General features: G+C 41.1%; 1 protein-coding gene across 2 annotated transcripts in view; it reads left to right on the top strand.

The window, feature by feature from the left end:
* Nucleotides 1-26300, top strand: part of TFAP2D (transcription factor AP-2 delta) — a 54331-nt gene that overhangs the window by 14892 nt on the left and 13139 nt on the right. For both annotated transcript variants that reach the window (XM_030037947.2, XM_030037948.2), the window contains exons 4-7: nucleotides 2250-2415; nucleotides 5115-5233; nucleotides 12570-12711; nucleotides 19684-19797. In XM_030037947.2, the coding sequence (XP_029893807.1) occupies nucleotides 2250-2415; nucleotides 5115-5233; nucleotides 12570-12711; nucleotides 19684-19797 (541 nt within the window). The remainder of the gene's footprint in view (nucleotides 1-2249; nucleotides 2416-5114; nucleotides 5234-12569; nucleotides 12712-19683; nucleotides 19798-26300) is intronic.

The raw sequence follows: 26300 nt of genomic DNA, 5'->3' as shown, positions 1-26300 counted from the left end.
GCTGCAGGGTAACAGTTTTTTGGATTAAAGGAACAATTATTTATCTGGCATAAATGGTGCACATACTGGCTTAACCTGGCAAGAAGATAAATTTTAATATGACACTGATTTCAGTACAGTCTTACTCATTATAAATTTTACAGACTTATTGAAGTAAATAAATATGTACACATTGCTACTGTTTTCTTGACACGTATATATGTACACGTGTGTATATGTATTGTGTGGCAGGAGACGCCAGACAAACAAATCTACTCAGTGTTAACACTCTTCAAAATTGTACCTGACAGACCAGAAGTTTGAAAATGTTGATTGAAAATATTTACAGGTTTCTGTGCAGCCCTGCCTCAGATATGAAAAAAAAAAATAACCAAAACAAACCCAAACACCAAAACAACAAAAACCCAGAAACATTTCAGGCACGTGGCATCACATTTCTGTATTTGAGCACATAAGCTCACGAACTGTAGCTTTGAGCTGTGCAAAAATGTGCATAAGTGCCCTTGATGTGTCTATATGTTTGGTGATACATGATTTGTCTCTACATTCTGTCTGAGAAATGGACACTAATATCTATCCTGTAGCATAATTAGAAAAGTCATAAAATATCCTGCTGTACTGAGTCAGGATCTCACCCATCTGGGATTTATACCAAGAGATGTTCTTTTCTGGTTTTGCTGTCAGCACAAATGTTTAAATATACCTTCAAGAGCTGAAATATTTGGAAAGAAATTCTGTTTGCCTTATGTAAGCAAGCAATAATCTGCCTTTAATGAAGTTTCATCCTTCAGTTATATTCCTCTGTCTCTGCTAAAACTGGAACATACATAGTCTTAATTTTAATGGGGATTACGTGTGGAAGAAGATAAAGTAAAGGTGTTAGGAACTTGTCTACAGCGAGCTATTATTTTTTTTTTTATCCTATCCTATCCTATCCTATCCTATCCTATCCTATCCTATCCTATCCTATCTTTTCATATCCTATTCACATCACAGAATTTAGATTACAAACTAAAATTTTTAAGCATAATAAGTGAGCTCTTGCAGTGCAAAAAGATTAGGGTGTTCACAGGAAAGAAGAAATTATCATGGTAGTTTAAAAAATACAGTATCTTTCCTTTAAACATGAAAGATGAGCACAGATTCATTCTGCTGTAAGAAGGTCTTTATATCATTGTCCTCACAGAAACCATCTGAACTCCTTCTAGTAGTGCACTGAATTATATGATATTTTATATCACTGTCATATGCAGCTCATTCTTTTTTCTCATCTTTCCCCCAGGGAAGACTTGCGCATGCAGTGGTAAGATTTATTTCTTCCACAGAATTTTTTATTGTAGTTAGGTTGGAGAAGGCAGGTCAAAGAAAAGTGTTTTGCACTTGGTGATAAAATATGTGTTAGTCCTTAAGATTTTTTTTTTCCCTGGGAGTTTGTACTATCCTCTTGGATCCACTGCAGAGAAAGTTTTCTCTCTTGCTCTCTCACATATTAACTTTAAGTTAAAAGCTTGATTTTGCCTGAGGAGTTATTGATCACAGTCTTCATTGAAAGATTTGGTGATCATTCAGCAGTTTTAGACCCAGGCCAAGTAATTGCCACTTTCAAGAAATAAACAATTCCAGAACTAACCTGAGATAAACTGATGTAGCTCAATAGATTTCAATCATTAACATCAGCTGAGGATTTGACCTAACTTTAGAAGGAGTATGTAAGAGTTCAAAGGTGTGGAAAGCCATTCTGGCTGCAAATCACTGCAAACCTATAGTGCCGTTCCATCTTTGTTATCCTAAACACTGCTATGAGAGTTAAAATGAACATTTCTCATTACAACCAATATCCTAAGCTTTTCACCAACTGCATTTTTAAAATCCTGAGTGATACCTGAATCTGGTTCAATCTTAGGTTGTTAATCATTTTAGATACAAGACTCAAAAGACTGACAATATGTAGTTTTTACTGAGCATAAAATCAAATGACGTAGCCATAATGATGTAATTTGACTGTAAAGCTTGTAAGATCTAATAGTTCACTATTCCCAGACTGAAATTTCAATCTGTTCATCTTTCTCAAAGCAACAAAATCAAAAGCACTCCCCCCCAAAGTAATCAAAAAACCCAAACAAAAACAACAACAGAAACAACCACAAGTAAACAACAGAATTGTTCTTCATTATTTACTTTTCAAAACATGGAATATGAGGTTTTCTCCACTCTAACTTTTTTTTTTTTTTTTTTTTTTTTTTTTGTAGGTGGCACCTGTGTTGTTAACCCCACCGACCTGTTCTGCTCTGTTCCTGGTCGCTTATCTCTCCTCAGCTCCACTTCCAAGTACAAAGTGACCATTGCAGAGGTGAAGAGGCGCCTTTCACCACCAGAATGCCTCAATGCTTCCCTCTTAGGAGGTATTTTGAGAAGGTAAGTTGAAGGTGAGAATAATAAGTCCTAGGCAGTGCTGTAATTTTTGTAATTTTATTTTCTGCAAATAGGTTTTGTTCTCCTTCCCCACTTGGATAGGTGGTCACAGTTTGGGAAACCAGAAGGAGGTGGATTGAGAGTGAACACTGTTTCTAGGGAAAGTTTTAATACATGAGAAAAATGAAGATTGTGTTGACATTTTTCAGGGAAATTTTACATTTTTCAGTGATCTGTTTTTTTTTTTTACCCCCTCGGTTCAGTTACTCATCAGAGATGGATAGGTGTTTCTTTGGCTTTTTATGAATAAAAAAGAAAAAAGACATTCAGTGTGTGGAAAATTTCACCAGGGCTACAAATCTGACTTCTTGTTGAGAAACTATTTCTAAGTAAATTGTTCTACCAAGTGTAGTTACAGTCCTCACTCAACAAAAACCATGGAGGTGTAGGGATGCCTTTTTCTTCCTTTCTCCTTTGCATGTCTTTTGAGTGCAGAAAAAACAGAATACGCTAGGTTTATTTTTTTCATTTTGTCATACTGGAGATGAAGCAAGTAATTAGGTACAATTTTGCCTCTGACCCTTCACTGACCAGAGTAGACACCTGCAGAGAGCAGTAGCAGAGAAGAGGAAAGTGGCAGATTGTGTCTCACATTGCAAGTGGAAAACAAGGAGGCAACTGTAATTCAGCCAGGCATATGTAAGTCGCAATGTCCCTGAGGCGTCAACTTAGATGGCATAAGCTACTTGAATGCCCTTTGATCAAAACTAGCTGGAAAGTCATAGGCTATTTCACTGCTGTCACTGAAGGCCACACTGATCCCTGTAGTTATACTGAAAGTCATTTTAATCAACGTGAAATATTCTAAGATATGTAGTAGTCCAAGAGCTGTCTCGAGCCGTCTTGCAGAGTAAGCACTACAGACTGTAAAATTGTTTCAGGGGCATGAGCCCTATTTAACTGCCTCTGTAGGCACTGAAATCCAAAATCTACAGCCACAAAAATTTTCCTCTGTTACTGCTTCACCTTGGAGAGGCCTTCAGCTAATAGTCACAGAAATATTCACTTTATTCACCCAGGCTTCATCAATACCAGTGCAAGCTATTAAGAATGCAAGGGCATCAGCCTGAACGTGGGGGCTCATTTGTCCCTTCTGTTAAAGTGCTAGAATGATCCCCATAAGTTTTTGACCCAGATCAAGCATCACTCTTCCAAATCAACCCTGGGCATGGTTCAGGAGTTAGCAAAAGCCAGGGACTACTCCCAGACAGCAGCTTGGATGCACTAATTCTGTTTTACGAGGCAGAGAATGTTAATGAATAGATTTGGACAGGTTATACCGGTACGTGTCACAGCTAGAGAAGAGACTCAAACACTTTGTAGATGACCAGCAGAGATGTAGCAAAACCAAATCTCATTCATGGTTTGCCTGAGACCTGGCAGGGTTGGTTTTGCATCCTGTCAGCAGTCACCATCTAGGTATTTCCCCAGGTAGTTTTTCTTCAGAATTAAGTGTTCTCAGAAGACATTTCCTGACATACAACATGGTCAAAATTGTGGTATCACTTAGTGCATAAAAATGACTATCGAAATGGTGGTATTCCAACTTTGGTTCCTTCCTCTACCTGAAGGAACATGATCCTGCACCTCAAAATATCTAGTCAGGCATGCTTAATACTCAGTGATTGGTTATTCTAAGCTGAGGGTCCCTCAATCTCATCTGGGGCCAATTAAATATCTGTTGGACAAAAGTGAAGGTGTAACTGTACTGATGACTCTATTATCTAATGACCAGGTCATTCATTTGGGATGGGAGAGATCTGGGTTCCAGTCACTGCTCTATTCAATGTTTAAGCATTTTAACATTAGTTATTCGCTGCCAGCTGGCTGCTGCATTCACCTAAAAGACACAGGTTAAAATTCCCTCAGGCTGAGGAAGAAATTGAACCTACGTCTGCTGCATAAGTGGAAATGTCTCAAATGCTTCAAACGCTGAGGTACTGCAGAAAAGCAGGTGTGGGGTGCACCAACCATTTTGTGGGAACAAAGTGACGTAGGCATTTGGGATATGGGCATAGATAACCAATGATGGCTGGGATTTTAGCTTCAGCATTTCCTATTGCCTTATCCTTCTTTCTTGTAAGTATTGGGCTTCGTAAGTACCCAGGTCTCTACATAAATTATAGAGGGATAGCTAGAGCTGGGTTCCACATAGACATCCACATTTAAGTAGTGATCTGGCTTCCTTTTGTAGTCAGCTGAGAGATGGGTAAAGTCCCCTCATTCTAGATATCTCTTTAATATCGTTCTAGAAGTGCATGTTTCTCTCTCAATTGCCTTTGGAGCCTGGGGTGGCTAAATCAGATATAAGCGACTGCACTGTCAATATTTATATTCATTCATTGCAATCCCAGGCTCTGTGCCCAAATCAGGACCATGGGTTCCGCTAGGTGGAAAGCTGTCTGATGATCTGATGGTGCTGTGACAGGCATTAAAATGTCTAACTCTGTCAAAGGACCAACATGAAAGACTCATACAGTGTGAGCAGGACATTAAGAATACAGCTCTGAAAGATTTTCTATTGATGGCATTAGGGCAGGCATTTGTCAATAAGGTGTGTACAATTTCTAGACTTATATTAACATGGGAAAAAAGTGCAGAATAAAGACAAATTTCTCTCTCCTACTGTTCTCTTGTGATAGAGCAAAATCCAAGAATGGAGGACGCTGCTTGCGAGAAAAATTAGACAGACTGGGACTGAATTTGCCTGCAGGAAGAAGAAAAGCAGCAAATGTCACACTCTTGACTTCCTTGGTAGAAGGTAGGGTTTATAATATTGCAATATAATAGAAACATAATTAAAATGTTTCCTTGTATACAACACTTTTCAGGCAAAGTGTTAAATATCATAATCTGTATTTTGTACAAAAAGGAGAACTGACTTGCCTAAAGCCACAGACAGAACGAGTGGCAAAATGGAAGTTCACTCTGAGACGTTGTGGCTCCCAGCAAGTGGTTTAGTCCTGCAGTTTCCTCAGCATTGATCCGTGCTTTTTGTGCTGGGATCTGACTTACAAATCGATGATCCAAGTGTTCTTGTGAGAGAGATGAATGTCTTATATCAACTCTACAAGTAGGTTTGTTTATCCTCCTTTTTTTTTTTTAAAACTTGTGAATTTCCTGGAGCTGATCCAAAAATGTGATGATTTTTTTTTCTCCCATGAGAAGGCATAATATTTAGACAAGCCTTTTCCCCCCACAGATAAATGAATGAAATCTGTTTTCAGATAAACTCTAGACAGGCCCAGGAGATACTTTCTTGGCCTTTATTTGTTGTTTAAATATCATTCACCAAATACTGCCAGGCTCTTCAAACCTTCAGCTGGGAGATGCAGGTTCAAACCCCTCAGGCAAAGGGAAGAAACTCTACCTGAATCTCTTCTATTCTGGGTGAATCCACTAAGTACTCGGTTTGTTGTCTGGCTGTGAGTAGCAGCTCTGGGAATTTCAGATCCCTCCTCCTTGATGTTGAGAGCGCTCAGCTCATCCTAAAGGTCAGCACCTTCTAGGATCATAACCTGAAAGTTCCATACAGATCTAGGCAAGTAGGCTGAGGTCTCAGCACATATTACCACAGAATCACAGTATTACAGAAAGGTTGAGGCTGGAAGGGACCTCTGGTGATCTTCTAGTCCAATTCTCCTGCTCAAAGCAGGGTCAATTAGAAGAGGTTTCTTCAGGACCTCATCTACTGAGGTTTTTATTATCTCAAAGGATGGAGACTCCACAAGGCAGAAATAGTGCTGAATCCACAATGATGGAGGTTTTTCAGTATCTAAGAGGAGGGACTAAGCTTCTCAGGGGCCATTGAGCACACAGAACTACAATGGGGCTGCTCTGAAATACAGGTGTGTCCGTATCACACCTGCTTGTAATAAAGAGAAAGCCATAATGGAGTTACAGTTTTAGAAAAGGGAATTTTCTCCCCCAGTTTAGAGGAGTAAGGGCTGTTCCTACCTCACAGTCCTTCATGCATCTCGGGTCTTAGGAGGGAAGAATAAACAGAGCAATGTGGCCAGCTACTTATTCTTTAGAAGAGTTTGAGAGGAAGCCCTCTTTCAACTGCTGGCCTGGGATTGATGGCACAGTACTTTTACTGTAAATCGGAATTAGATTCCTTTTTCTCCCAGGGATGGAGCTCTGCTTGCCTCCCTGCCCTTTACTCAAAACCAATAGCAAACCTATTATCAAGCCTATGGTATTGCTTTTGCTCTGGGACTGCCTTACTGTGAGTTTTAAAGAAATACACTGAAGAGGCTGAGCTCACTTTGACACAGACCTGTTTGCCTAGACATGTTAATCATTAATTTTGTCTCCTGGAATTTTTGGGAAAGGCACCACCATGTGCGTTAACATTCCAACAGAAAACAAAATGAAGCTCATTTTCTGTCTATGTAACCAATCCTCAGTCAAACTTGGCAGTGCTTATTGAATTCTTTGTGGTATAAGCTGTCCTCCCTTTGTACATGCAGCTGTTACTTCCAAGGGGTACTACCTTGTAGCATGGTTTCTGCAAGGAAACCCATCCCTCAAAGGCTCCTGCTGCTGGAGGAGGCAGAAAACGAAAGACACAGGCTTATTCCAGGTTTTAGAGAAGAAAACAGGAGGAAAACAGCATTGGCTTTTTTGGTGTGATTTCAATACACAAATTGACATCATGATTTGTTAGTCTTATTAAATCCCTAAATATCAAGTGCACTGTGTGGACTTATAATGACCCAGAATTGTGTCACTCTTGATTACTTTAGATGGTTCTAAGTTTATTATTACCAAAGATCCTCACAGTCTTCAATGTATCAAGGCCTTTAATATCTCTGTAAGGTAGGAATGTGCTCAACCTCTTGAATGCCTGTTTGAGGTAAGAAAAGGCAAAATTAGTTGAATCGTGATTAAGTATATCGACCAAAGCTGTCTCAAAAGTCTCTGGGAACACTGAGCCTTCTTTTCCTCTAAAACAGACTAAAATCATTGAGTTTTGGGGAGTACTGCTAAGTTCAAGAGAGGAACTGCAGTGAATTTCTAGGCTGTGGTGATCATGTGAAGATCCAGACTTTATGAAAATTATCCTGTGGCCCCTTGTTTTCTGCAAACTTACTTCTTTTGGGGTTCGACATGGCTGCTAGATGTTTACTGTTATTCTTGTTTTGGTCGGGGTGCATCTTTAGCATCTTTGGTAGGGACTTCTGGGGCCCAAAGTAGGAATTGTTTGACAGATCGGTTCTGTTCTTTCCGTTGTCATCCACATAAATCAGCACAATGGGTGGGAAGACAGACTGGGAGAACGAACTCAGCATTGCAAGGTTCTCCCCAACAGTATGGGGACATAGCTTTGTGCAACCTGCAGGTGAGGGATGCCCTCTAGTGCCTAGATTAGATGAAGGGAAAGGTCATTTTTCTTACCAGCTCTAAAAGGAAAATTCCTACATCTTAGCTAATACAATAAAGGCTCCTCCATTGAATACTAGCATTGCCAACACTAAGACTTACTGCTGGCTGAAAGGAGTCATAAGCCTCCCCGGTGGGAGGAAGAAAGGATGTGAGAAGAGGGGAGATGTCCCTTCAGTTTGGACAGGTCACTTATAAGGCAGAGACATAGCATAAATGTGATTGCAGATGCAGGTAACAGCAATGCATGAATGATTTTAAAACCACCAGATTTTTTACAATAACCAGTTAAGGCACTTACAAAAAAATCTGGACTTTGCTTTCCTGTCAAACCTAATTAAGACACTAAATTTCCTAGACACAGAATTGACGGCATTCATCATTTGGGGACCAAAACTCTTGAGAAAAATAGGTCAGCAGTTACTTTTTCCACCCTGCTATCAACTGTCACACTTCTCCCCCACCAGCCTTTGTTTAAATATCCTTCCACTTGTTCCTCCTCCCTTCTCACCCTACAAATAGAAAAAACTTTTCTTTCACCCCCCCCCCCCCCCCCGTCCCTCCTCCCCCTGGGTAGCATTTCTGCTGGGTAGAGCATCCGGAGGAGGCAAAGCCGAGGAGAGAGTAGGAGGTTCAGATGCCGAGTGTCCCTCTCCTGGGACACAGCTTCTGCCTTCACTCTGCATAGGAGCATCTCTCACTCTTGCTAGACCCAGGAGACACGCACGCTGCTCCTTGCACCTGCCCACAGAAACCTGTCAAGGTACGCGGCTGGTCTCTCCACTGAGGTTTTCCAGAGCTGTCTCTGCCAATTCAGGCTCAGCAACTGTCCTTTTCCATCATGCAAAGCTCTCTGGTCAATTGTCAAATTATATAAGAAAGGCAGCGCTGCCTATTGCTGCAAAGCCGCGAGCTGGATTTAAGGAGAAAGAGTCAACGATCCCCAACACCCATTCTTTGTCTCTGCAGGAGGAAAGAGCAGGGGGTATTGCACATGGGAAATTTGAATTTAGATTGAAACAAGGCAACTGGCTATAAAAGCCAGGGATTTTAGGGGTTTCTGTCTTTAGTATGACTCCTCCCTGATGTAAATTATAACTAGGCAGAAGGCAGCAAATCTAAGGTAAAAGAAAAGAGGTCAGTTCATTCACATTACCAACATTTCCACATTCTCCTCTAGAATAAATGTTTGTCTAAATTATGATGTAGAAGAAGAACATCTTTTTCTAAATTATGATGTAGAAAAAGAAAGAACATATTTTATGACATTTTGTACAAACTACTTTCCCCCACCAAGCAGACTTATTTCCTACTGTATAGTAATACAAGGGACCCCCTATTCACTGAGATTAACAGAAATTAATATGTATAGAAGTATATCACAATCGACTTCTAAATACCAAATCATCATTTGGCCCAGGTTCAAAATGACATCTTTGCTCAACAATGAGATATGAGAAATCGTGTTCTGCAGAGTGTTTTCATGTCCAGATTTGTATTTTTTTTTAGAATTTGATGTTGTAATTTAGAATGCCTACTCCTTATATCATATGGAAGTGTGTGCTTATATGAATAAATATGCATAGTTCTAATGTGCATCCATAGTATACATCACCTTTCCATTTCCAGTAAAAATATATTTTTAAAATATATTTAAAACATTTTAAAATTTATTATTTCACAAAACACAATAAGTACATTTGTATCTACATTTTTACCTATCTATATCCACAGGCAGATAAGCAATTTTGTTTCTTTTTGCTTATGATTTTATCTCTTCATATGTCATTAGCATTTAACCACAATCACAGTCATGGCTCCAGGTAAAATGGACAAGTTTTATACTTTTGTATAATTTTCTCAGATCATCAAAACAGTTTAGTATAATTTTCTCAGCTCTAGTAAATAATATACACTATCTTTGTAAAGATAAGTTTGAATGACAATTCATATTTTCATTCCCTTTTTTTTGACATTAAGTGAAAACATACAAATTTCAGTTTGTTATTGACCCTATTAAATAAATGCCTACATTTCATCACATAAAGTTTTTCTCTCTTGAGGAAACCAAGGCTTTTCCAATGGCTAAATGTTTAAATTCTTTGCTGACTACATTCCTTGCATTGTTATTTGGGTCTGACTGGGACCAGGATAAAGCTGTCTGGAGAATGGTAATTCCACCTGATGACAGCTTCAATGGGTTTGACTTTTATCTTCTTTCCACGCTGGCATGAAAACAAACCTATCAAGTGTTTTAATGGAGTTTGGTTGAAAACCAAAACCTGGTACTCTTCTGCAGTTGACTTACTCTTTAAGTCTTTAAATAAAGAAGAGTAAAAGTGTAGCTAAAATAGAAATTTTGAAGCAACTCTACAGAAATTTAGCAGCTATGGTTTAAATTTGTACCCTTTCTCATCCATGAAGAAGTCTGGGATAGACATTTTAAACACAAAACTGGCAGTCAGCTATATGCCTCTTCATTCTGACTCACTGTTAACATGCCACTAAAATCCATTTATATTCACTGAAGATTATTTTACTTTTCCAGAAGCTGTAAACTAAGTGGAAACCATTTCTCCTTTCAACTCAGAGATAGTGGTTGCTTGTTAACTTCTTATTCTTTTTAGGCATACTGGAAATCATGTTTAAAAATTGCAAATAATGCAGATGATTTTGAGTATAATCTTCAATTTTTGCATGTAAAATTGGTTACAGCTGTGAACGTTGTTGTTGACTGGTGTCAGCAAACAAATTCCCTGGGAGTACTGCATGTATTTTACTGGTACCTGAATCCAGTTAGGTCAGATAAACACACAACAAAGTATTTGCATATAGAAACAAAAGGTATTTTTCTGGTAAAAACTCCAATGATAGAAGGGAAGACAAAAAACTCTGAAAAGGTGGAGAATCGATTCTGGACTAGAGGTCAGTGCATGTGGCTTCTTATGTCTCATGCAGTCCCTGGCACAGGACCACTGCTCCCATGGAAGTTTTCATCTTCCTTGCCTTGGCCAGGACTGTGTAGAGCACAGAGACTCAGTCTTGCTGGGGATGGGATTCATCTCATCATCTTTATCATAGTTGTATCTGTTCTCTCATGTCGCACTGTAGTCAATAGGGAGAAATCAGCACTTCTGGGTGATTAACAATTAAATTAAGTTAATAATTAAACATTTGATTAGTTTGCTCAGAAAAGCTGTGGAATCTCCACGGTTGGAAATATTCAAGACTAGGCTTGAAAAGTCCATGAATAAGCTAATCTAAGGCCATGCTTTCAACAGAAGGTGATCTCCTGAATTGCCTTCTAACCCAGACTTTTCTATAATTCCTCTGATCCACTTTTGCCTTCGACTTTAGTACAGGTTGATACATGCTTCAAGTGCTAGCTTGTCTCCATTGACTTGAAAGTACTAGGTCAGATGTCAATATTGACATTTAATCAGAGGAATTCCACTGCACATGTTCTCAAAGGGAAGTGCTACAGGTCCTGCATCCCTCCTAACTGTTCACCTGGAGCATCAGCCTGGTCTCCAAAAGGCCAGGGTCCAATGCTGCCTCTCATGATGGCAATCAAATACACAATTCTGAAAAAAAAGAAAAATAAAAAACCCACAACACCCTAACCCAAAAACTATTCTGGAGCACATGTCTCAGTCACTCATGCAGATGTGCTTCAACATACACTTCTGGTAGCTGACCTATTTCTACCTTCTACGATGAGATGAGAGCACGTGTCATCTGGAAGTGCCTATTTCCCACCAGGGAAAGACTAACTTGGGCACAGATGTTCACACTCCAGGCAGCTGTGTTTGATCAGATAAATCCCACACCAAGGTTGTCAGAGTCACAGCACGCAGACCAGAGTGTTCAGTAAACCCTAAAATAAATTCGAGTTCTCTAAGCTAGTGGAGCAGGACAGGTTCTTCCAGAGGTATTTGGCACCCACCGTGGAGTTGGGTTATGGTGTCCAGTCTCTGTAGTGAGGTAGAGATGTGCTCAGTGCCTGCCTCTGTCACAGACTTCTCACAAAGCCTAGTCAAGCCACGTACTCCCTTTGCCTTGATTTACCCACCTATAAAACAGTAACTGTGATCTTCATTGTCATCCCTTTTTGTTTTGTCTGGTCAATTTTGACTGCAGTCTTTTTGGAAACAGGATTGTTTCTTGTGCTCTACTTTGGCGTCTGCTTATCTTTAGTTTGGGGCACTTGTATTATGCCTGCTGGCTTAACCCCTAAGCAAATATGCTGAAATATATGTTATCCACACAGGTCTCTCCTGGGGTAGAAGGCTATTCTTCCTTTAGAGATAGAGAAGTGAAGCACCAAAGGCTGAATCTCAGCTCTTCAGAGTGATATTTTCCTACCTTCCACTAATTTCCATGCCTTATATATCAATGATGAACCCGGCTTATAAAACATAAGCAGCTGCCCAGTACTCCCTGGTGGCAAGGGAGGGTGCTAAACCCAAGTGTCTTGACCAATATTTTCTCATGAGAGGAATAACCTCCCTATCTTCTGGCTGGCACTATCTGATGACTAAGCATGAGCAGGCCAAATGGGCTGAAATCTGTAACCGAGGTCAGGAATGAATGTCTACAGAAGTAATTTGTTATTGTATTATTATTTTTTTAAGAGTAGAAGAAATTCTGTAAGCATAATAATGAATAATAATAACCCTAAAACCTAACTGACCCATTTTGTTTGCCCACAGGGGAAGCGTTACATTTGGCCAGAGATTTCGGCTACACCTGTGAAACAGAGTTCCCTGCCAAGGCGGTAGGAGAGCACATTGCCAGACAGCACATGGAACAGAAAGAGCAGACAGCGAGGAAAAAGATGATCCTAGCGACAAAGTAAGAAGGGAGGGGAAACTAAAAAAGAAATCTGTCTGTCACTTCTCCGTTTTGGATCTGGGGGCTGGGGGAGGGAGGAGTGGGAGTATGGAGCTGGGATTGCGGTGACTGCTATCACAACAGTACTCACTGACAGCAAGTGAGAGCAATCCTCTTTAGAGATGCTGTAAGAGGAACCTTATTTACTGCAGTGAGGTTTTAGTGGCTGTGCTCTCATTGCCTGCAGTTAAGGGGGCACATACATCTCAGATGCTTTGGTTTAGATGAGAGGAGGCGATATTATTACATGGTAAGATCTATAGGATAGAGACTGGCTTTGTCTCCTGTTTGCATGTGAGCAGGAGATCTAAGCTTCTACTGAAGTACTAGTTACTGTGAGATAATTATCGTTAGTCTGCTGAGGGAGAGCTGGTTTGCAGAGGGACAGATCCTCTCTGGATGGAAATTGCAGCAGTTCCCCTGAAGTCAAAGACACTGGAACAATGTACACCAGCGGGGGAGCTTTGCTAAAGCTATTAAAGACACACAGAGACACCTGACTTTGCTCTAAACAAGCCACTCGCCTCCCTGGAGCAGTAACATCATATCATGATAACATTTCATCTAGGTTAATTAGCTTTGATGAGGGAGGAATTAGCCTTCATGAGCCATGGGAAACAGGAATAAATAGTCTACATGGAACAACGTAGACCTATGCTAGGTGTGTGGTATGCCTGCATGGGGTAGCCTTGAACATATTCATACTCTTCCTGCGCTTACTACAGTGTTACACAGTGAGGCTGCAGGAGAGCTGAGGCCAGAAAGCCGAGCTCTCAAACCACTATGCCAGTACTGGAAGTGTTTGGAAATCATCCAGGCTGGGATATATCCAAAAGAGAGGAATTCCCCTGTAGTAGGGGAGAAGGCTGACCAGCAACAGGATTGTCCTTTGTATCCCAATGTCCTTCTGCTTTGTCTCTTTGTGGGGAACAGGATTCCTGGCCTTGGTGTCCCTCTTCTATCCAGAGCTCGTTGCCCTGAAGGTGACCCAGAGATGACATGCATTGAAACATCTCAGGCTTGTGAATCCCATGAATATAGCCTGTGATCCTTCCCTGGGGTGATAAACAGAGCATGTGTGGCTCAGGGGCATTTGCTGGTTGTGAAGGTGATGAGACACCTCACGCATCATGCTCCTAAAGTCCCTTGTAGATTAAAAGGAATAATGTAAGTGGAATATGATCTTCTTCTTACCTATATCCACATTTGTTTTAAGGGTCCAAGGGGTTTCAGAGATGTGAGAATAAACCAGCTGGCAAGAAGCAGCTCCTCTCTGCAAGTTGTGTCTCCCTATTGCTGTATAGCCCATTAACAATCTGCCCCCCTAACTATGTAAGACCTGATTGCGGTGCTGGGCAGCACAATCTAAACAAGAGTTAAGACTGCAGGCTGCCCCAGCTGGAGGATTTGCCCCATCTATAACACGTTATAACTCAATTATAATGATACAAATCTTCCCCCTTCTTTTCTTGCTCTAGTGAGAGATCATATCACCATGGGTTGTAATAATCAGTGGGTAACTGTTATGTCCTGCCTCCATAGGCTGTCCCACTGAAGGACACATAAGAGTCTTCCTACCCTTTCTCATCACTCCATACCTACTTTCTCATCCTCATTTACTACTGAGATGGGGAGTCATGGACATGCATTACTCCTAACCCCCATGAACTTTGGGCTTGTAGGCTGTTAATGCTGCGCTTGTAAGGAACAAAATTACTTTTCTCCCCCTTCCATCAGTTACAAACACCAGCAAATTGATAAGGGGGGTCTGTCGATAATACAAAGATAGGCCATATCCTAGTGCAGTCAGAGTGCTTGTAACAGGGACAGATGGGTCAATGTGTGTGCTACTACTGCCCTCTCCTGCCTGGAAGGAGAACAGTGATTCACAGACGAGTCCTGTCCAGGTACTACAGGAGACACAGGTCCATGACATCGTAATATTAGCATGGTATTTCCCAGCCATGCTTCCATGTGTCTGATAGTAGGTACTCTAGTCATTTGTCAGGAGTTTCAATTATTCACTAGGCATATATAAGCTCTAGGTTTGTAATTTCAGTAATTTCACAACTGCCCTGCCTCACACGCTTGCGAGTTAGGACACCAGAAAAAGTGGTGGATTGTTATGCTGCCACTAAAAACAACACTGAAATTCCAGGGTGGTAAAATCACTCATTGGCAAGTTTTGCCTATGGAAAGAACTGGAGTTCCATTGCCTCTGTGTGTTGCCACTGTCAGCTCTGCAACAGAGCCAGAAGTCCATAGAAGTGTGCCTTTGGCAGAACTGGTGAGATCTTCCACATGTGGGGTCTTGAGGAAAAATAAGGGGAAAGAACAAAATTATTTGCACAATTCCTAGTATATAGGTGAAATTCCATTCTGGATTCAGACATCCAACTTCAGTGGCTTGATTCAGTTGCCCAAATGTAGGCATCTGCTGTCATTTGAGAGGAATTGGCTTAGCCAACGTGGTTACCAGCTGCTGCTCCAGAAGAACACAGATCTCTTTTTGTTACTGTGTTGTATCTGCCAGTTATTATGGATGTCTTGGGTACCACATATCTATATGTGGGTAACTAAAGGGAGCCCTTAATGTCTACAATGACGAAGTCTCCAGTGTCCAGTAGGAACTCCCAGTGTTATCGAGGGCATCTATACCTTGTAATCAAGCAATCCACTCACCCTGGATGGAAATAGTTCAGCTGCCATGCACAGAACTGTGGCCCATGGCCTTTAGTGAAGGCTAAAGACTGCTACTTCAGATGCCAATAGCTCTCTAACACATGGAGGCCACCAAGCTTAAGGTAAAACGCTCTTCATTGCCCTGCTCAGCCCTACCTGGTCTGAGGCTATGTTGATAGTAATACAGTGAACAAAATCAGGACTATTTTCTATCATGGAACAAACCATATTCATTGTGTTAAGCTACCTGATCTTCCAAAACTACCTCTTTGAAATGGTCTCTCAAATTTGCTAATTCAGGACCTGCCTAGGACAGTACTAGTTGATGGAACAAGATGATGCCATGGCCTGTTTAACAACCTGATGGTCTAGGCAATGAAGAATCAGAGCTTTACCTAACAATTATCATGGGAAGAAGAGATGATTGGGCTGTGTAGCCAGTATACAGCACTGAACACAAGTGACAGCAAGGGCAGGATGGGAGTGAAACAAGCTTTGGTTAAGAGCTGAATGGATAAGAAAGGGGTAAACAACTGGAGAAGCCAGTCTCCTATGATTCTCTTGTTTTGCACTCACCTCCTTTGACTGAGCAGATGATTGTCTGGGCACTCAAGAGCAAGATGCTTCAAAAAAAAGACTGAATTGTCATAGCTCTGACCAAAGGGTGCCGATACAGGCCTGTTAACCCTAGACGCTAAAAAGGCTTCAGGACATGTCCATGCAAACCACACAGAAATTTAAAAAAGTAAAAACAAAACAAAACACAAAAAACCAAACCCTTGCACCTGGCTTTAGACGGTCTTTAAGCACAGGTTAGTTCACCTTGCAAAGGTGTAGGAGACCCTGAATGGCTTTACAACAGGGGACAGAACATCATCAGGTTGCAGCTAGGACAGATGCAGAACTGCTGAAGGCCACATCAATAATTCCACTTGATGGAGAGGCATGCTGTCCTATGGGAAACATCACAGCGTATCGCAGCACAAGGCTTTCCACATGAGACAGAGGGACAGATACACACACATTTACACAGACCAAAACAGAATAGTGTGAATAATAACCTTTTTGTGGGATTGCTTAAAGCCAGTACAGGATAATCAACATCTGAGCCATAACATTATGTGCTCAATTTGCTAGTTTTCTGAAAAGTAGCTCTGAGACTGGATGCACAGGACCTGCTGAGCACCTCTCTGATATCTGGTCTTTGGGTGCCTGGTAACTCTGCCACACTTGGAATATATTATACTCATGGGCACACACATTTGTCGCAGTCGTACTCATCACAAGGCATTTGCTTTGGCCACTGCTGTGGGTAGGATCATGGACTGGATGGGCTCTTGTTCTGATCCAGTACAAAATTTATCTTTTCCTGATCATATACTGGAACATCTGACCATCTATCACAAATCATTAGGTACCTCCCTTGCAGGAGTGGTTAATCTATGGCCCCTAAGACAGCATAACTATTTTTCTTTGCTTTTTCAAAGTCACAGTCCAACTCAGCAAATAACTGTCAGCCCCTCTCCCTGTCACTACCCCAGGTGATGTTTTATTGGTAGTGGAGGCTCTGAGACACCACTTTGCCTAGAAATCCCCTTGAAAAAAGTAGGTTACTGCCTTTTACAGGTTTTCATGTATAATAAAAAAGTTTTTTCTTTTCTTTCAATCTGCCAACATTCAGTAAAGACTTTTGACATGTGAAGATAGAAGGGAACTTAATTGCACACTTGGTTCTGACACTTTCCTTTGTCAAAATATAAAAACTTTTAAGATGAACTTTTTCAACAGGTAGAAAGTAGAGGTTGGAGGAAGGAGAGAAGAGCGGTGCTGACAGGGCCGACTGGGGATAGTAGATTGTTTAGAAGCCAAAATGACTGACTGTTTTCAGTTGTTGAAAGGAACTGTTTTTCCTCTAAGGACCTGATTCATTAAAACTGTATGCTGCATTTACATACATTTCTGCTGAATACATCTTTTTGCCTGAAAGGCTAAGACAATGCTGTCTTTTCAAGCAGTCCGTGTCTAGGTCCATACAGATGACAAGAGTTTACAGAAATCAGGCTTGGATGAAGTCCAGCAGCACAGCAGGACATAGTTTTCTGCATCTTCTCTCCTCTTACTCAAGAGAGAGCTGTGGTATCCAAAGTCTATGTCCACAGTTTGCAGAACAGTGATATAATGAAGGGTAAAAACAGGTTAGTATAGTTTCCTTGCTATGGCCATGGAGGACCTTCTAAAGACCAAGAAGCTGAGTTTACCCACTTATTTTCCATTATTCCTCGTCCCAAAGGACAAGAGTTGCAAGGTGATAATGAAGAACTCGAACTTTATCTAGGACCAGATGTGCAAAGAGTTTTCTAACAGAAATCATGGACCACTGAGATGCTCTTTGGTACTAGAAACTGGCCTCAGGCCCAGTGATTGCATCTATGCTAACAAAGTAAACCATGCACACACTGAGTCATCAGATTGCAATGTCCATATTATTAAAATGTTAGAATGGCTTCTTGAACTCTCCCAAATATCTTCTGAGCATGTTTTGGGAGATTGCCCACACCAGGGTCCATTCTCAGGAAGCCACCCTGTATAGGAGACTAGAGGAGCATAACTATAGGGACCTTATCAGATGGTGACAATTTGCATGAAGGTATAAGAATGACCCCTGGCACCATATATTTTACTAGGTGGCAGTTTACTAAGTTACATGTAGTCACCGTGACCAGTATTAGGTCAATCCAACTGAGTGTCAGGCTACTATCAGGCAACCCAACTGAGTATCCTGATTGTCTGGTGGTCATCATGCCCTCCTGCCCCCATGTTAAGTGCCTATATTTCCAATACAGTCAATGGGGAATGATATGCTTATTTGGAGAAGCTCTAAGTGAGAGATCCAGACACCTCTCTTTTTTTAATTAACTGTATCATAAACCAATTGAAAGTAAGTGGTATCTCTATTCATCCATGGTCCAGATAGTACTCTTCTGAGGACATGCACTACATGAAGCTCATTTGGTTTCTTTTTTTAAAAGTACATTGTAGAATATTCCTAGACTAATTTGCAAACTGGCCCAATACAACAATATCACAAGAATGAAAAGGCTTTATTTTCAGGGCTCTCGCTGTGTTAGGTCCTATATAGAGGTATCCCAGGGGATATTTTTAATGCCCAGTTGCTGAGGCATCCTGAGAAGCCTGAGGGAAGGCCTGAGAGAGAGAAGGAAGACAGCAAGACCAACCATCCTTTCCAAAGGTGTTGGGCTACTATGCTGGTGGGAGACCAGGCAAGACAGAGCCTGAGATCCCATTGCAAGGTGCCAAACTGGGGTCCCAGGTCCTACCTACTGAAAGCGTGCATTGCTCAGGAAACCATCATTGAGAAAAAGTGGAGCTGATGGGATTTGCCTCGCTTCCCTGTCTGTTGTGTAGGCACTGACAGCTGGGTGAGTCACTGAGCTCCTCCTACAGTCACCAGAGAGAAAGAGGCACTTTTAGGATGCAAGTCCTCTGGACTGCTGCAGACATCTACCTTAGGCTGCCTGATACATGGCAGAAATGTAAAACAATTTAATGAATGTTTCAATAAGAAATTTAAATACTGCTGCTGGAATGAATTCTTACTCTGGGCAGACCTGTGGGAGAGGTCTCAGTTGAGGATCCATCAATTCTTCTGCCCCAGACTCTACAAAGAAGCAGAGGATGGACACAAATGGAAAATAAGAGAGCAAAGGTAGTATTTTCTTTCACAACTCCTAGTGCTCCATTTGTCTTAAGAGTTGGGGGTCAAGAAGGCAAGGCCAAAATGGCCAGGACTTCTACTTGCAGATAAACCAGTGCACACAAGCGAATGTACAAGCAGTGGTGTATTTATACAAATACAGGCATGTTCTAATGCTAGTTCATAATTTTCTTTAACTATAAACCTTGCTTCTAACATAGGTGAGCTAAGCCAGAATTAACGCTGCCAAACTGGGCCCAATTAAGGAGAGAAATCACATTTTAAAATGTCAATGTTAATATGGTTCCAGAGAGGAACTATTCCTGTTCGAGAGATTCTGTATATTGCTGGCTCTGAGATTTTGGGGCAGGGAAGCAAGAGGGGGATTCATTTGCCTTTAATTTCTTTAACAATGCCTCTGCCAAACTTTTCTGTTATGAATGAGATCACTCAGGATAAGGTGACAGTGTTTTGGGGATCAGCTTTATGGAAAGGATTACACCTGTGTTATTTAAGGATTTCTGCTTTCCTTTTAGACAAATATGTAAAGAATTCCAAGACCTTCTAAGTCAAGACAGATCACCCCTCGGATCCTCTAGACCGACTCCAATATTAGACCTCGACATCCAGAGACATTTAACACATTTCAGGTATGATTTTGAATGAGGAACAATTAACCAACATCCATAATTTTGATAAAGACTACATATGATGTTATAATGGTATTTGTTCCCTTACCTAGAAGACTGTAATGTCTATAAACCCTCTGTTATCTGTGTCTATTAAAAGTGCGTGTTTGCCCAGCAATGTAGTTCAGGCTAGTTGCATTCACCCTGCTTCTAGGACCACAGTCTGAGTTTGAGTAAGTCATTTTCCACATCTGCTGTCCAAATCTCCCCATCTGGCCCAAAAGCTGTCTTACTCTAGATGTGAGCCAAATCACAAGCCAGCCAATGAAGTGGATGGTCCAGAAATGAAGAAACTCAAGTTCAGAGCCAAAATGACAAAATAGATGAATCAAAATAGCAATAAGAGGAGGAACAGGCTGCATCCTTACCAATTAACTAAATAGTTCCAGAGCCTCCTCTATGCTACTGAGACCATTTGACATCATCTTACCATAGCCATACTATTAACTCTTTGGCCTCCAAAGCAGACTGGCCTCAAAGTACACTACCTACTGGAACAGTCTTACTGCACTAATTCCTGAACAAAACCCTGGAAAGGTCTGGGAGAATGCAAGCTGGCTCAGACTAAAAAGCCAGAGACTGCTAATATATTTAGACTCAGTTCCTGTGCCCATGCCCTAGCAATATTTAATTTACTGGTGCAGACAGCCAAAGAAGCTGTTATGAAGACAAGGACCCATAGTATATGCACGCCAAGTCCAAACTTCATCAGAATTTTATCCAAGTTATGGATAAAAGTGCATAGATGGTTTGGGATCAGAAAGATTTATTAGCCCAGGAGTTGCTGTGCAATTTCACGTTTTTGCTTTAGGCTATGTGCTAGATACAGTCAAGAGTGAGATGGGAACTTCCAGAGGGCCACTTTGAAATAGTGGGGTCATCTAAGATATTTATCAAAGATAGGTGTGATGAAACATCCTAGATGTGCTCCCATCTTTGCTCAGACCACAGAGGGGAATACACGACTAGCTGAGGCTACAGATTTATTTTTTTTCTAGCCATTAACTGATACCTGAAAAAATCAACATGTAAAGAACTGTTCCAGAGAGATGTTTACAGACCATAACACCAAGCAGGTTCGTTAGGCCTATAAAGCCTTAGAATGATGTTGCATATTCTTGAGCACAGCCAGCTGAGCCACTCTTCATCCATTGGCTGGACAGAAAACTTTTGTGCCCAAACATCCCAACATCTTTTAGTTGTTAAGATTCTGATAGAGCATGAGGCACCTAGCAGCCAGGTGGTGTGAAACCTAATGTTTAGTCCCTCAGACTTTGAATAGAATCCAAAATACCCACCATCCCACTTCTTCCATCTATCTGTTGGGGGGTGGGAAGAGGCAAGGATAATGCCTGGTCCACAAATGCACACATTCCTGTTTATTCTTACACACACCCGTGTGCATCCTATGGGTACACGAACACAACTAGACAACCCCACTTCTCTTCTCAGGCAGTGATGTGCACAGACATACACATACATTTACATCTATGTGTACTTCCCCTTATACACACGCACTCCAAAATATCTAACCACACCTGCACACCGAGGGAGACATACTTATTTATATGGGATACTCATAGAGGGATTTTAATGGGCTACCTAGACTTGTGGAAAAATAGGTAATTCCCCATTACATGCACACAAAGTAAACATGATACAAGGTAGCTAATCTCCAAGGATTCCTGTGTTTAAAGAAGAAATAGCAGTCAGGATAAAATGCTGAAGGCTTCAGCTACAAAAGCTGTCAACTGGTACAGCTTCCATCCTTCTTTCTCTGCTGCACTTCAGTAGGTTGGAGTACAAAGCTTCTGTAGGCAGCTCCTGGATCATTCAGTACTTTCCTTCATGCCTGCTGTAGGCAATAAGTGTTGGACTGAAGATGGGCACCTAGAAGAGCACAGGTCTTGATCCTACACAGATGCTTCCCTGGGCTTAAATCAGGCAGGCTCTGATTGTGCTTGGGGAATGATGAGTACTGCCAGACCCAGAGGCTGAGCTGAGACCATATTCCTTTTCCATCTACTGTAGAGAAGTTGAGGTCAGATCCAGCTTCTGACCCAGACTTCTAACTCTTCTCATCTACATGTAGGTGCCTTGGCTCCAGCCAGGTGTATATCTTCTGCTGTAGTCTCTAGGGATCTCGTCTGTACAGCCTGTGAAATCTCCATTATAATTAAGCAGGCCTAACATAGACATCTACTTCAGTGTGACTTGAATTACTCCCTAAACTCCATTGATCAAACAGTCTGGTCTACATCTCCAGCTAAATGGGAGCTTCGCCAACCAGTACAAACTAGACACTTATATTGTAAATAGCTAAATGTAGTGTAGGCAAAAAAATTCACTATTCCCATCCCCTAAATCTGGCAGCCTTCACAGCTAGGTCATCTGAACCCCTCCTACCACTATTTGTCTTCTTGAGATTAAATATCACAGAAGGCACTTAAGTCTGTCTCAGATGCCAGAGAAGATGTGAGAATGCAATTCGCCATGTTTTCCAGGAGCATTAACTATTTTCTGAGTCAAATTTTCAACACAGACTCTGACCGATCACTTGGTTTCTTTGTCTTTCTCTGAGGGATGAACCTCAGACTGAACCAACCTTGGTCACAGGAGATTTGCACCTGATCAGTTGGGGATGAAAGAAGAGGAAGAAATTCTTGGTACCCCAACACACAGAGAAAGTCCTTGTAACCCAGCAACAACATGCTCACTGCTGTCTGAGGCATAGCACAGCCTCCCACTGGTCACAAGCATAAATAGCTGCTTGTCATTATACATCAGTCAGGAATCATTTCATAAAAAGATGTTGAAAGCATCTGCCTAACAAAGCACATGCCTAACACTAAGAATTCAAATATTCAAAGTACCTTGGCCTCCACATCCCTGACCATAGGCCCCCACTTAAGCTCAGATTTCCAAAAGAGCAGGTTGTCCTTATTTTTTACAGTGACATGAACACAATTATCATTATCATGTATCTATACCTATAGATAAAGAGGTCTGCAACTGTATGCCAGAGAAGAATTTGACCTTCATACCATAGTCATTGTCAAATACTCTGATGACATCTACAGTAGCCAGTCTAAAATTGGACTGTCTTAATAAGCGGCTGGTCCTGATTATACACATGAAATTCATGTTATTTATGACCAAAATGCCCAAAAGCTGTTGGTGCTCTACAAATAGTTCTTGCAGAGGAGACATAAATCTGAAGCAGTGACTCCATGCAGTCATCACAAATTTTATAACATGCTTTTTCAATAGTCAAATTTTCATCTTTATTTCTATCTGTATTCCAGAACTGTGGTCTTTCTCACAATAAATTCTCTGTCTCTGTGGTGTATAAATCTCTAGATTGGGATGGAGCCAAAATATTATGTTTGGCAAGGACAAGCCATAGCCTTTCACTGGAATCTCTGACAAGGTTCTGTGAATGTTTTTAGCATAAATATAGCATGTTTTTCAACCATTATCCAATATGAGCTGATTTTTGATCATGGGAAATTTCATACAGTTTCATACAGATTTAATAAAATAAGAAGAGGTTCAGAAATTCTGCCTTGTAAACCATAATCAAGGCAGCAAAGAAACCAGAAGATGAAAAGTTGGTATTTTATATATATGTGTATATGCTTATGCCATATGGTGTCAGAAAGTCAAAGAGATTTTTTATGACCAGAAAAATTCAGAGGAATCACACAGTTGTCTATTATTAGAATAAATTCTAAGATAATGAAAGACTTTTTGAAGAGCTATAATATCTGATACCTACAGCAGAATCCAGCCTCTACTACCTTGGGGTAAAAGGGAGTTTTCTTTAGGAATTAATTACCCTACAGCTGGTAAGTGTAGAGTTATGTGCTCCACTTGCTCATGATGTTACTTGCTCAACGTTAATAATTAAGACCAGGGTTCACAGACTGACACAGGTCAGATCAAAGCAGTGTTTCCCATTTCCTCTGTTTTAAATCTTCAAGCCCATATTTCTCTCTGAAGCTTTTCCACTGAGTCCCGGTTCATCAAGATCTGTAAACATGTGTCCAACCCAAAGTACAGGATAGTCCTCATGAAGGGGTCAGAATCGCTGGGTATACTCAGACTCCAAATTCGAAGTTCATATAAAGCGTAAAACAGGGGAAATCTTCAAAGGAGCCGCAGTGAGCCTGAAAACTGCTGAGTTTTGCACAACTTTACCAGATACGCAAAAACCAGAGGCTCTTCTACACCTCTGGTACAATCACGTTTATGCAGCTGCTCCCTGAGATGTCCATCTGACCTGAATACAGAAAACTCAATGCTGCATGAAGAATGTTTTCCCAGCATTGTTTGACCATGAACAGACAATTCTGTAAACCCTTACCTTCATAGCAACAACTGTTGTCCACTGTCTGAGCCAGGGTAATAATATGTATGCTTTATTCAACGTTTCTCCCTTTTCAATACATTTTGGCGTGTCTTACTGCAGAGAAGCTATATTGATATTAGTAAATAAAAGTAGTGCCAGCGCACAGGCATATGTTGGCTGCCTGTGCTGCTTTTTTGCAGAATTCCTGGGGTTTTTTTAGCCTGGTCTAACTAGCACTGTCCCAAACTATTCCTGGGCACAGTGGTGCATATATACCACTAATATATATGTAGCTTGAGAATTCAGGGAAGAACCAGCTCTTATTACAGCCCAGTTAGGTGCCTTACCTGCGCTATAAATAATGTACTAAGATTTAGAGAAGTCCAACCTTGTCAGAGCTGGATCACAAGTCACTGACCTCATCAGTGAAGAGTTGGAGCAGCTCAGATTTCTAAGCATATACATGTGCGTGGGTTCAAGAAGAGATGGTATGTTGTAGGGCTACCCAAGCTGTCTTTCAGCTCTTCTTTGATTCTGTCATGATAAATGCAGAGGAGCAAGTGGAATAATCCTGCGGGTTGTATCTGGCCTGAAAGCCACCACTTGAGCTACTCTGTCCTCAGTTTCCGAAAACAGAATCAGCATTAAGCTACAGGGCAGACAAGAAAACCTTGGAAAAATCCATTTTCATTACTAAGTGATGAGACTTTTTGTCCAGATACATGACTGTCTCTTTGTTGTCCTCTAAAGGTTGATCTGTGTTAATGCATTTATGAGTCTACTACAGTAGAGAGCAAAGTCAGCACATCAGTACTAGAAAAGAACCCAAAAGTGTCTATAGCTTTAATGAGAGAAACCTACTTCTCTCACCCATTCCTTTTAAAATGGAGTGAGCATCAGGAAAGGAAGAGTGAGAGAGCAGGGAAGGAAGGAAAGGGAAAAAAATATTTAGATAAACCTTAGTTTCTTTTAAAATGCCTTCTATTACTTATAATTCAGATGTTCTTCTCCCAAAAACCCTACAGAATCATGCGAGACTTTTGTGTACATGTGCATGTGTCTCTGTATGCAAGAGGGAAAAGCTGGGGTTTTCATTTCTCCTGAAACTTAAACCATTTTCAAATCCCACTGATGTCAGTAAAGCTGAGATTTCATCTTTCTTTATTTTTTTCAGGACAGAAAGGTTATACAAATCTCCCTTTAGCATTGTAAGTTGGTCGGTTTGGGATTCAGAGCAGGTAAAAAAGCCTAGTTTCATGCTCAGTGAAACTGAGACACAGCTCTCAATTATCCAAGGTGTTGGGAGGAAAAAAGGGGGTTGGAATAGTTAGAGAAAGCAAAAAGATGGATGTAAACAAAACAAATATATAAGGCTTTGAAAATAATTCACTTTAGAAAAGCTTGAAAATGGTGAACCAGGGCAATCCTGACCTACAGCAGATGAAGACAAGCCTGCCTGGAGTCACAAGAGCTCTGAGACACACACACAGAGACTATATGGTGCAGGTAGTTGTGATGGGAGATGGTGAAGCCTTGGATAACCCCCAACACCCATAATCCTGCCACTAACTCAGCAGAGCTGAATGGTGACATTGCAGGCCAACAAGTTCTTCTGCTGGATCTAGAACAATGTTAACCAGCACAATCATCGAGCCCCATCCTTTTCCTGTTAGTCATGTGCAGGTAGATCTGAAGCATGTCAGTATGGGAGATGGTTGGAATTAATTTGCATATCACTCATATCTCTGGTATTTTTGCCCTTCCTAGACATTCAGTGCATCCAATCCTTTCCAGAGCAGAGAACCAGACCAGATGAACAAAACATTTTCAGTTGTATAGATCCCTGCTGTGAAGAAGGGAAATGTTTCTGTCACATTTCAGAGAAGGAATGCAGGTATAGGTGACTAAAGGCATCCCCTAGCTTCAGTTTAAGAACCTTAGGGTGATTCACCTGTCTGGTGAATCTAGGAACCTAGGGTCATTTTAGGTGTAAAAGGACATCCTGTCACATTCAGCTGCCACTCCCTCAGTTCAAGGGGTTTTTGTGAGTCCTGCATCACATCTACCAACCTTATAACTACTCTAAATGTCCCATGGCATCTCTGGTGGCATG

The sequence above is a fragment of the Aquila chrysaetos genome, chromosome 15 (genome assembly GCF_900496995.4).
Source record: "Aquila chrysaetos chrysaetos chromosome 15, bAquChr1.4, whole genome shotgun sequence".
NCBI lineage: Eukaryota > Metazoa > Chordata > Aves > Accipitriformes > Accipitridae > Aquila > Aquila chrysaetos.
This window is presented reverse-complemented; position numbering and strand designations above follow the sequence as displayed.